Consider the following 12570-nt stretch of genomic DNA (forward strand, 5'->3'; position numbering starts at 1 on the left):
ATAAAATCTATTAAAAAAATTATAAGATTAACAATATGTTTTTTTTTCTTTTGCTTTTTAAGTTTATTCCTTGTGTAAATTGAATATAAATCGGAATCGGGACCAGACGCAAATTTGATTTTTGGTTTGCTGGGTTATATTAGTTGTTTACTAATTAAAATTTGAAATCAAATTATCTCTTTTTTTTTTATTCGAGTTAGGAATCTGTAGGGTTCTACCAAATTGATTAAATTCAAGTTACATAGTTCAGTTGTACTTGAATCGACTAGAGTTTGTTTGTTTTTTTCTAAATTAAATGTGAAAATAAACTTCTAGATGGTTCCAACGAAAAATATTAAATTCAAATTCAATAAAGAGTTAAAATAGAAAAAGCAAAAAAAAAAAAAAACATATTTTTAATGTTATATTTTTTATGTATTTGATTTTATTAGAATGAGAAATATGTAATTAATCATTTAATAAACTCATTAAGGTTAAAATAGTAATTCTATAAGAGTTTTTTAATGAAATGGATAAATATGTAATATATGAGGTTTAGAAAGGTGAAATATGTAATTAAATTTAGGGATTGGAGAAATATGTAATAAGGTTTCTTTAGTAAGGGGAAATATGTAATAAGGTTTCTTTAGGAAGGGGAAATATGTAATTAAATTTAAAGTTTGGGGAAATATGTAATAAGGCTTCTTAGGAGGGGGAAATATGTAAAAACCCCTTATTAGAACTAGGTGAATTCCCGTGCATTGCAATGGGGCATTCAGTTGGTATCAGCTTGGTTTTTAACAATATTCATACGATACTGTTACTCGGTATAGCAACCAAAAAATATATGACAAAGATGATACTGACATGTGTTTTGTAATGTTTGAAAACCATAAAAAAGAATACAAGTATTAGTTCAGATAATACTGATACGGATATCGATGTCATTCAGTCAGATTTGGTTTTGTTCATCATGACCTCGGACGGTAATGGCTCGATTCGTCGAGATAAAAAAATTAACATGTATTAAAACATAGTAGCTGAATTTTAATGGAACATTATATTTAATTACTAAAATAATGAAAAGGTTAATAAAATATATCTTTGTGCTTGGATCACTTGTACATTATTATTCAGAACTCGATTTTGAGTAAATTCGTATTGATACGTGAATAAAAATAAGTGGATTGTAACGACACACTCTAAGGAACAAAATAAACTAAAAAGTAATTATATCATAAAACAATAAAAAAGTACATATAATATAAAAAAATAATTAAGTATATGATAAAGAATAAAAAATAGTTTTAATTTTACTTCATATAACTTTGGTTGTATAAATGTCAGTCAATATGTAAAACTATAAGAATTTAATTAAACTAGGTTTTTTCACAATCACCGCGTTGCGGTGAACTTATTTTGTTATTTATTCTGTGTTTACATGTGTTTTGAAATCACTACGAGAGCGTTGCACACGAAACCGCTGACAAGAATAAAAAGAAGATATAGAAAAAAACACTAAAAGATAGCCGAAAGAAAATCAACCAAAAAAATTTTATGGTAATGATTTTGTTCGCATGAAACCCGTGGTCAGAGATAAGCAAATGGTATTGGATACCGAACCTGAATTTCCCTAACCAAAAGATCTTAAGTACAAATTCGGTACCGACATTTGGCGCCTACTGGTTTTTACCTTCATATACCGGTACCATAACCGGTATTTTCGGTATCGATATCGGTTGGCACCGAGCTCATCCCTACCCATGAAACTGAAAAAAAGAAATCATTAAAAGTTGAAGAAAATCAACAAAAAAGTTGCACGATACCGTTGTTGTTCGTACGGTACCCATGATCAGAGATGAGCAAATGGTACCAGGTAAAAGTACCGAATTTCCCGAACTAAAATATTTTCAAAATCATTTCGGTACTGACTTTTGGGGTTTTCTGTACAAGGTTGGTGCCGGTTTTTATCATTGTATATCGATAACTGTACCAGGCTGGTGCCGGTTTTTACCTTCATGTACCGATAACAAACTGGACCATACATGTATTTTCGATACAAGTACCGGTTAAGGAAATAATTATTATTATAATATCGAAATAATAAAAGTATTAAAAAATTATATATATTACTATAATATTAGAAAATAAAAATAAATTTACTGTTTAAAACCTTGGATAATTAATTAATAATTAAAATAATATAAGGATAAGGATAATAATAATTGGACCGATAATAGGTGACCATGTGGGTCGGCCTATTAAATCAAAAAGGGTTCAAACTTGATTGTAAATTTCAAATTTATATGGGAGAACATGTGGGCCAATGTTATTTATGTGCAAATGAAATTTCAGTGGGCCAACGTGATTCATTTGTGGGCTGGTATCTAATGTTTGGGCCGAGCATGTGATGTTAACTTGTTAAAATTATAATCAACTTTGGACGATAGGGTATTGCATGACCCTACATACGCATACTTATATCTACTGTACTTTAGGTCGCGTGTAACAGATCAACTGTTAATTAACACTAGAAGTACATTATCAAATCGAGCAAACTAAGGCGAGTTCACTACTCTTTCACAAGCATGTGTACCGGGGGACAAACAAACTAATATTCCTGGGAGGAATACTTTTCAAACGCTTTGGCTTAATTATGATGTTGGTTAATAAACTCGAACTGTATCACGAAAGTCCCTACTTACATACCGAGCTAGTTGCCTAGGAGGCAACGGGGTATTAGTTGATAGCGCTATTAGGCTTGACAAACCTCACACCGTACCTGGGAGGACGAGCATGAACTAATGACCTTAAACACTATGATCAATGATGATAGACATTGATGGGAGCACCAAAAACAAACAGTCAATTGGTACAGAGTTTATTATTCGTAACATGTCTTTAAACTAAAAACTTACATGATTTTCGTTAAACAAAAATGTGAACTTGCTAGCTTTATGCTGATACACTTTTCTGCATGTTTGCAGGTCGTTAAGTGATTTCATGAAACGGAGCTTGCAATCGGGGGAGTTGAGGATGTCATGGGTCGTGCTGTTTGTGAATACGTTGATGTTATGCTATGCTTTATGAACAATTTAATTTCAAATACATAGAACAATATCCAAAGCTTCCGCTGAACGTAAACTTGTTTAAAACAGATGTTTGAATTGCACTTTTCATATTGAATTCAGATTTCATATTTATTATTCACTGTAGTTCAATGCGATTAGTGGCTAGATTATGGTACATCACACGTCTCGTGGTGGATTCCGTCTGTGGTATTTCGAGGGTGTGACAATCCATATCAACACCGATATGCAAATAGTAGATCTGTTTACTAAAGCTTTGGGCTCCAAACTGTTACAACTTCTACTTGGCAAGTTGGGCATTTGTGACCTTCATGCTTCAAGTTGGATATTTGCAATTTCTTTCATATTGGGACTCTATATTTTCCATATTTATTTTTCTTCTTGAAACCTTATTTATACTTGTAATTTTCTTTTGGTGTAAATGAAGAAATCAGAAACAAAAGCCAATATCGTTTTCTTCACATCTAAGGATATTAAAATATTCATAGTTCGATATCATGAGCGGATTCTCTAACACAGGTACTAGTGCATCCACTTAACAAAGCGTTTTAGAAACAAGTATTGATTTAATATATTAATTTTCAGCTCAAGTTCAACAATGTTATTAAATTTTTTTATGTTGTGTAGATGTTCATAAAACCAGTTGATATGAGTACACAAAAACTGGCATAAGGTAGTTGTATTATTATATCCTACCCTAAATCTTTTTCCTTCTCTGAATTTCTATAAATCTAGCTTAAATGTAACCTCTATTATTCATTTGGCATCCATAATTTGGTGTCGTGTATAGTTTAAGGTAAAATACCTGACTTTTAAGCATTAGGTATTAGTTGATAACAAAATGTTAATTTGGTTTTGTAAACGGTAAACCCATTTAAAGACTTTCGCTACGTTAACATTTCGAAATTTTGGGACAGTATCTTAAATAAAAGATGAAATTATTTAAATAATTTACAAAGAATTTATATAAATATGTGTTACAAAATTTCTATAATTGTATACATTTCAGTGTATTTACATCAAAAGTGGCACAACTTACATTAGACCAAATATCTACTTGTGAAATAAGACTTGACTTGGATGAAAATCAAGTTTCCAAGCCAGCAAAACCACCCGCTTTCATCATTTGTTTAAACTCTTTGTAGTTAACCATTCCATCACCATCTTCATCGACCTTTTTGATCATGAGCCTACACTCCTCAACCGATCGACCCTGCCTTAACCCAAGCGAGCCCAATACGGACCTCAACTCTTCCACTGTGATGAACCCGTCCCTATTTTGGTCAAACACATTGAACGCCTCTCTCATATCTTCTTCCTCGTCCCTCTCGCCCAATATTGTCTGATAAAGTTCACCAAACTCCTCCATGTCCACAAACCCGTCTTTATTGACATCTATTTTCTCGATCATTTGGGCAAGGTCATCATCTGGTATGTATATTCCAAGGTTCTCTAAAGACTTTGCAAGCTCTTGTTTTGTGATCTTGCCATCACCATTGCGATCAAACATCTGAAAAACACGACGTAGCTCTGCTGGATCCATAATGTATAAAAATAACACTTATGTTAATCAAAATGAATCAAAAGTTTAGTGGTTTTCAGTACGATAGAAAGGAAATGAAAATGATCAATTATAAAGATGAGTCGGTTACGAAGAACATAGGTATAACATCATGATTGAATGCATAATGAATAAGAGAAGGAAATATGCAAAATTGGTTACAAAGATAAAATGGAGGGTTTATTGAAGAGGAAGTGGTGTAATTAAGGGGGTTTGTGGTTTAGAGAAAAAGAAGGAGAAGATATATGAGGGGCTATTTGTGGACAACCTGTAATTCCGCAAATTGTCAATTTGTTTGCTTGGTTGATATTGTACATATTACTTTGGTGAATAACATTTTTAAAACATAATAATAGTAATAGTTCAAGTTTATAAATATAAAATAAAAAAGCTATAAGTGTTTGAATTTCATGCCATGAGACCATGACCTGTTAGTTTTTTAACTAAATTTTAAAATTTTACTCATTTGATATGTTATAAAAAGATAATATTTAACCATTATAAATAAACAACAAGTTTGAGCTTAGTTAGTTGTACTCTTAGCTTTGGGTGATTTTTAAAAAAAATTGAATTATGTGGTTTTAAATGTTTATAAATTAGAAAATGAAGTGCATTATTAATAAACTAAAATATACATAATCTATTATTTCTCTAATATTTGTTAGTTCCAAATATGTAATTAATAAAAAATAAAAACTAAAACAAAGAATTATAAAATTCAACATATAACTTTATGTTTTAGAAAATATTAATTTAATTATAATTAAATAAAATATGTCTACTTAATTTTAATTATCCAATAAATATTACCAATGAGTGGAGTGGTTGGAGAAAGAATTGGTGTTCTTTGTGACTCAGGTTCGATTCTCACTCTGCTCATTATTTTATGCGGCATCCAAGTGAAGAGCAAGTACGGGTGGCGTCGGTTCGACTTGGATGTGAGGCGAGGTTTTACCGATTAAACCACTGTAGTGCCTTCGGGCGGGTGGAGGTCGGGTTTCCGCACATCTGGGGAAAGACAAGGGGTTGGCGGCAGTCGAGTAGTCCACCTTGGCCACAATGCCCGGTGTCACGAAAGAAATATAAGATGAGAGGAGTAGGACATTGTCATGTGCAGCTGTGAGCTGTGTGTGTCTGCCACTCTGCTCGCCTCCGCATCATTGTCTGAACTTGATAATGGGATCAAGACAGGACACTGGTCGTTCTACAATGGGAGCTCACACTATGACACGACCCAATACAACGAAGACATGATCAAATTCAGAAAAATGGCTTTGGGCACACAAGACTAGGCCAACAGTGAGTACGGCCGGTACAGGAGTGAATACATATTGCACCCATCTGGGTTAAGTAGTGAAGGGCCGAATACTCGCAAAATGGAGACGATTAGGTTGCGGTATGACAATCGTGGCTCGAGCGAGGGGTTCTAATGATAATTGTATAAAAAGTATGCTATTTTTTTGTTTATTTTTAAATTCGATTTAATGAGTTCGTGTACGATTATTGAAGTTGAAAGATTCAAAAAAGGTTTTGGTTAAATTGGTGAGATTTATAGTCATTTGACAATTGGTTTGAAGGTTATTTTAAAGGTTTCACAAAATAACGTGTGTACACAATGGATTTGTTATAATCAGCACCACATTAACACCAGGTTTGACAAAATAGTTGTCGTTTGACATGTTTGCTGTCAACTGGCACCACATTTTTCGGCTCCTAAATGATATGTAGAATACTATGCCACAAATAGTTATTCTTACTAATATGTGTACACAATGGATTTGTTATAATCCGCGCTAAACAAAAGCTGAGAGATGCAAAGATTCGGCTCAATTTAGTATCACGTCTGCGCACGCTTTAACGTGATGTCCGCACATGTTGTCCGCGGCGCAACGCCTGCGGAGTATTATCCTAGTTGTAACTTTAAATTGGAACAAACACCAAGTAAGGAAATTTCACAACATTATTCCAATTTCAGTTTTCATCATCCATGACCTTTGCTGTCTTATTTACCCTTAACACCAATTTATTCTCAAGTACACAAGTACAAAATACGCCGCAAACGTCATGTTAACTGGATGGATGAGATTCTTATATATTCTTTCCCTCCAACCAACGACTGTAAAACGCCAATGCTTCCTTAGGTTTATACTCTGGAACCGTATGGCCCGATCCCTACATCAAAATTAATGTAAAATCAAATTCAAATAAACACACTGCAAGATAGTGATAGGTATTATAGCCTAATCCACAGGTTTAAGTATATGTGTGGGTACATTGACATATAACATATTTTTAAGTAAAGAACCATGAGAACCACATGTATACTTCTATGTAGTAGTGCTGCCTATATATCATGGAAGAGAGAGTATCACATTTAAAGCGCTATGTATATATATTTATGCGGTTTCAACAGTTCTTTACTTAAATTTTATACTATATTAACCTTGCTTCGCTGTTTTAAATGGTTCCAACATTCTTGGACAAAACAATGATTTAAAACAGAAATTAAAAGCCTCTTAAAAATGCTTGTCAATCTGATGTATGTATGACAAACCTTAATAGTGAGAAACGTGAGACCGTTGTCGTATCCTTGTATAAATCTGCAAACACAAGAAACATGTCTGCTTATACAGATATCTTAATAATAAGTAACCCTTTTAATAAATATAAAAGCCTACCCCGCGACTTGGTCATCAACCCACCACCTCCTCCACTCGTCAATAACTTGGTAACCTAATGATCGTGTCCACGCTTCACTTCCAGTGAAAGGAACACACAGATCATGATCCCCGCTGCGAGAACATACAAATTAATGTTACTATCGTTTAAATTTTGGTTGTCTTGATTAAATAGATCGGGCAGGTTAGGTAATGGGACAAATCGTACAATTTTACTTGTTGGAAGTTGAAACGCAACGTTAAAGTTGATCTGATACACTTTTTGTTTATTTCTTTCTCAATTACATAAAAAAAGAATATCGTTACAAATTTGGGTGTCTTTTGACCCGGTTTGACATGTTCTAGTTTAACTAGTTTCTTTTAACTACTTGGCCCGTTATAGATGTTATCAACCCAGTTAATAAGTAAACGGGTTTACATTGCCACCTTTATTGCAATTGTTTAGTTTTAAAAATCTGTATAAACACGAGTGTTTAAAATTAATCAAGTGACGGTACCTGAAAATTAGAGCACGATAACCACGAGCAGTGAGGATTTTATGGTAAGGGATCATGCTTCCAGCATCACTATAGTATGCTATCTTATCAGTACATATCACCCAATCGCCCGCCACATTAATCTGAAGAATCATTTTGATTTATTTTTTTTTTTTTTTTGCCAAGAATTCAATTAGTGTATAAATTTACAAAAAAAATAAAATAAAAATAGAAATGTATTATATCTTACCGGATCAGCATGAATCGCCTTCCGGACTTCTTCATTGTTTAGCCATATGGTTGCTACTACATCATCCTACAAAAATATATGTGCGGAAATAAGATTGATTTATTATTTTTTTTTCTTTTTTGTAACTTTATACAATAGTGACCAAGTTTCCTAAGTGTTAAACTATAGTGATTCAAAGTTTTTTTTTTCTTCTGGTCATTTAACATTCATTAGATGTGCAAAGCATGTACAACTCTTTTATATATGTAAAAAAACAAGAATTAAGTGAGACGAATAAAAGATATACAATTGGTTACTATGTGATTCACTTTTTTTTCCAAATTCACTTAAATTAAACAAGTTAATTGGAAAATAATTATCCCTTATTAGTAACAAGACAGGAATAACTAAAGAAAGTTGTGTAACTTTAGAGAAAACTTTAGTGAAACAAAAAAAGAAATTGAATATAGTTTGTACACACTAAAGCTTGAATATAGTTTTTCAGTGACATTTAAACCTTTTGACTTGTTTTCTTAAACTAGTTTTTCTAGTTTTACCCATTTGGCCCGTCATCAATATAACACAATCCGGATTGACGTAACTTTACATAAATGACTTACGGTACATGGGACAGCTGGTGCACCATTGAGAAGCTCAGGCCAAGACGGCACGTAACCAGGCTTAACCGGGGCTCTAAAAGGCCAAGCCCGCCCAAACATCCTGGTTCGAACCGGAAGGGGTCTTTCGGTCTCACCCAATTTCCTGAAGCTAGCTGGCAAGTTTGATTTTCCAAGGCTAATTTTACTTGATATATCACCATGATAACATGCTTCTAAAATGTTGTACATGTTTATACCAGCAACATCCTGAAATTACAAGTTCAAATCCAAGATAAGCAAGGATGTTATACAATTCATTAGAATTATATATATATGAAAAATAGTGAATATTCAAAAATAAGATTACTTCGTCAACTTTCGAAAGCGCTCTTTCACAATCAGGTTTTGTAGAATTGTAATACTTCCCTTCACACACTGTGACAACTTCCTGCATGTGTTTAAGGTCAGCCTCTGTTCATAAAGATACAGTTTGACTTTCCAAGTCAAAGAGACAAAATTTATCAAAATTGTGTAGCAAATTTTAACTTTATGACAAAAGTTTACAAATATCATTGTGGGTTTGAAATTTATAAGAAAATCCTTTTTGGAATTTGAATGTTGATGATAAAATATTTAAACTTTAAAGTAAAAGTGTACCTCATAAAGTTCATCTGAAATGAGGCCCATCCCATGTGCAAATGGAACAATAGCATTCCCATCAAACACTTCATCTGCAACTCCATTTCCTACCATGTATCCCTGCATTTTTATTGATTAAATCCCGGCGAATAGTAATGTATATCGAGTGCTTGAATAATTATAGTTGTAATAAAACAGGTTGTGGACAATAGGGATGTGCAGTTTAGTTCTTTTTATGAGGATGTACCTTAAAGTTAATAGTGGGTATAACACCAGCATCAAGTCCTGAAAAATATCAAAATGGGTAAATAATTTTCTCAAACTTATGCTACTTGGGATTTATTAATAGATGATTTACCTTTCACTACTTCATAAGACAACATAGGGACGTAAACTCCAGCATATGATTCACCAGAAATGAAAAATGGATTTGAGAGATATTCAGGATATATCTTGAACCACTAGAATCACAAAAACCAAAACGTGAACATATATTTTTTTGAGTGTGTGTGTGTGAGGAGGGGGGGGGGGGGTGGGCTTCATTTCCAAACCAAGGTGGTCCAGTGGAACAAACTGGACCACCAGGGTCAAACCTCCACAACGGAGGGATGGTCCGAATTAGGTCGCTTGCTTTTGGACGAGTGGCATATCAATTTAGTCATGTTTGCTTGTAGTCAATTTCATCATACAATCAATTTGCACACTGCTAATAACAATTTAGTCATGTTTGCATGTAATCGATCAACTATTCCATCATCTAGTTTATGTTATAAAAAGATAATATTGCAAAAGGATTATAATCCATAAGAACATAAATTTCGTACTTATCGCATTTAATTTGTTTTCTTTATTTTGTTCCTATTTTTTCAGAAATACCTCAAGGAGAAATTTGTGTGCGTCTAAAGCTGTTGCTATATCCCCTGTGATATAGTCGGTTTTATTCTCGGAATATGACAATCCAACTCCAGCTGGAGAGTCCAAATATATCACGTTCGAAACCTAATCACATATGAATAAAAACCCTAACAAAGATTACAATTCTTGCTAATGATCAAATTTATGTAGTGATTTGTGGTATATCATACTGGTTTTCACAACTCAAAAACATGAATATATATAAATTACCTTTGTCCATGTATATGGATTAAGATGAAGTTTGGGCAAGCCTCCAGTTTTTTCAAAATTAAATGGACCTGCGATAACACATTGGCTTTATTCTTACACCAACTAAATGATCCAAGAACCACTCCCATTCAAATACCCTATATATAAAGACCACTAATCCTTGATGATTACTAATTAAATTCTATCAAATTTTTTTATTTATTACGGTCATATAATCAGATTAGGGTAACAGGTTAATAATTTGGTTAATTAAACTGGATTATTAAGACATGTAATATTTTCTAACTATTTCGTTTTAGTCGAGTGATTATCTGGCTGTCTATTTGTTACTCTTAAAATCGCAATGGTTATTTTCACATGCAAATACCCTATATATAAACACCCTAAAATCAATAAGTTAGCTTTTGACTCGAATCAAGTTAGCCACAATAACTGTAGAGGTGTAAACAAACCGAGCTCAAGGTCAAAAAGTGAGCCGAGATTAAAGCTTTAGGTATAGAGCTCGAGCTTGATTTCACATACCAAAGCTTGATTATGCTCGTGACCTTAATTGAGGATGTTACTTGTAAAATATAATTAATTTTATTTAATGTAATAATAATTATTTTACGTAAAAAGATGATTAAAGTAAACTAGATAATAAATTTTGATATACTGATACAATTAAAATTTTAATTTAAGTGATCCGTGCAGCACAACCCAAGCTTTGAAAACTATAAGCGAGCCAAGCTCGAGCTTGAGTATTCTTAAATTAAACGAGTCTGACTTGAGCTGAGCTCATGCTTGTCTCAACTTGTTTATATATATATAAACTTTTTTTACATCAATGCGCTACAAAATCCTTTTATCAATTCAAGATTAAACCCATGTTCCCTGCGTTATTTGGTACTAAATAACAAACAAATTTAAGAGAATTTATATAAAAAAGATAAATGACTGAAATAAAACGGTACACAAAAGTAAAGTATACCATGTTCATAAACAAACCCATCAAAACTAGAGCAACCAGGGCCACCATTGAGCCAAAGGACCACTGGATCTTCAGAAGGATTTCTTTCTGATAGCACGTAATAATAATACAATTTCTTGCCATGGTTTTCATCTATTGTCACATACCTACAAACCCATTGAAGATTACACAAAATAAATACCAACCCATCAATAAAAACATCAACACGTTAAGTTAAGAAAGTAAAGATCAAGAGTACCCAGCATAGTGTTTGGAAGGAAGAGTTCCATCAAACCCAGGAATTTGAGAAATCGCAGCATTTTCAGGTGCGGAATGTGCCGAGAAAAATAAAAAGGTAAATGTTATACAAATTGAAAATGTTATCTTGTTCATGTTTGAGAATAAAATTATTTAGCGGTTTCAAGAAACATAAATGTGTGAAAGACTCTTGGATTTGTTTGGATTTATAGTGGGAGTGCATTCTGAGTATAGAACCGTCTATGGTGTTCGCTTACAAAACAAAATAAATGATAAAAGGGGACCAGTGAAGATTTTTTGTATCTACTCAAATGGAGCCACTCTTTTTGGGACCAGATAACATTTAAACATGTGATACATTTAAACATATATGTGACACTATACAGGAGGGCCTTCTTCCCTCGTCTACCTTCATGGCCGCACCCTTGCAAAAGGATTTCTGGCTGTCTCTCTACCACATCCTCCCTGCCCGTTATTCTTTCTTCCACATTGAACAACAGGCTTCCGCCAAGGAGAATTGGTATTATTTATTGAATCTGAGCTTTAGAATTTTAGAGTTGAAATCCCGAGATTAACTTACATGTAAATTGCTACTTTTTCGTATTTATAAATATAACAAACAGGTTAACTAACGTCAATCAGCAATTCAAAATGATTATGCATTTTTCTAAAAGTGGGTGAAAGTAGTAACTTAATTAACCGAACCATAATAAGTGAATTGTTATCGGTATTGTTTCTAAACTGATTAACCGACTTAAACAAGACATTACAGTTGATAGTTAAAACCAACACCCAATTAATTAACCCGTGTAAAACAATTTTAATATTATTGTAGATGCATATTCACAAGAATAATAATGTGTACACATGTATCTTTATCCCTTTTTGTATGTAAATGTAAGGATGTAAATTTCTGTGTCCTTCTCATTCATGTAACATCGTATATATCATTTACAAGGGAATCTCCTATCATTAGGTGGAGATATAC

The 12570-nt window shown here is 33.0% G+C and overlaps 2 protein-coding genes across 2 annotated transcripts; both read right to left on the reverse strand.

Annotated features, from left to right (window-relative positions):
* Window positions 1–4155: 4155 nt before the first annotated feature.
* Window positions 4156–4611, reverse strand: LOC110871369 (calmodulin-like protein 3). Its single transcript, XM_022120170.2, has one exon. It carries the CDS (start codon window positions 4609–4611, stop codon window positions 4156–4158), a length of 456 nt encoding a protein of 151 aa, XP_021975862.1.
* Window positions 4612–6571: 1960 nt separating this feature from the next.
* On the reverse strand, window positions 6572–11815 carry LOC110873497 (serine carboxypeptidase 1). The gene is made up of 14 exons (XM_022122437.2): window positions 11584–11815; window positions 11346–11491; window positions 10376–10443; window positions 10127–10249; window positions 9609–9711; window positions 9498–9535; window positions 9269–9370; window positions 8979–9059; window positions 8633–8878; window positions 8034–8099; window positions 7805–7926; window positions 7308–7421; window positions 7184–7229; window positions 6572–6801 (listed from the first exon to the last, which is right to left on the reverse strand). Exons 1-14 carry the CDS (start codon window positions 11715–11717, stop codon window positions 6718–6720), a joined length of 1473 nt encoding a protein of 490 aa, XP_021978129.1. The 5' UTR covers window positions 11718–11815; the 3' UTR covers window positions 6572–6717.
* Between the last annotated feature and the right edge of the window lie 755 nt (window positions 11816–12570).

This window comes from Helianthus annuus, chromosome 1 (assembly GCF_002127325.2).
Source record: "Helianthus annuus cultivar XRQ/B chromosome 1, HanXRQr2.0-SUNRISE, whole genome shotgun sequence".
Taxonomy (NCBI): Eukaryota; Viridiplantae; Streptophyta; class Magnoliopsida; order Asterales; family Asteraceae; genus Helianthus; species Helianthus annuus.

Bases quoted from the DNA above. Each gene is read 5' to 3' on its own strand.
- LOC110871369 (XM_022120170.2), bottom strand. From the start codon at position 4,611: ATGGATCCAGCAGAGCTACGTCGTGTTTTTCAGATGTTTGATCGCAAT.
- LOC110873497 (XM_022122437.2), bottom strand. From the start codon at position 11,717: ATGAACAAGATAACATTTTCAATTTGTATAACATTTACCTTTTTATTT. The intron at 9,060-9,268 runs GTACACTTTTAC...AAACACATGCAG, and splicing joins TTTCAGATGAACTTTATGAG to GAAGTTGTCACAGTGTGTGA. The intron at 8,100-8,632 runs GTAAGTCATTTA...ATATTTTTGTAG, and splicing joins CACCAGCTGTCCCATGTACC to GATGATGTAGTAGCAACCAT.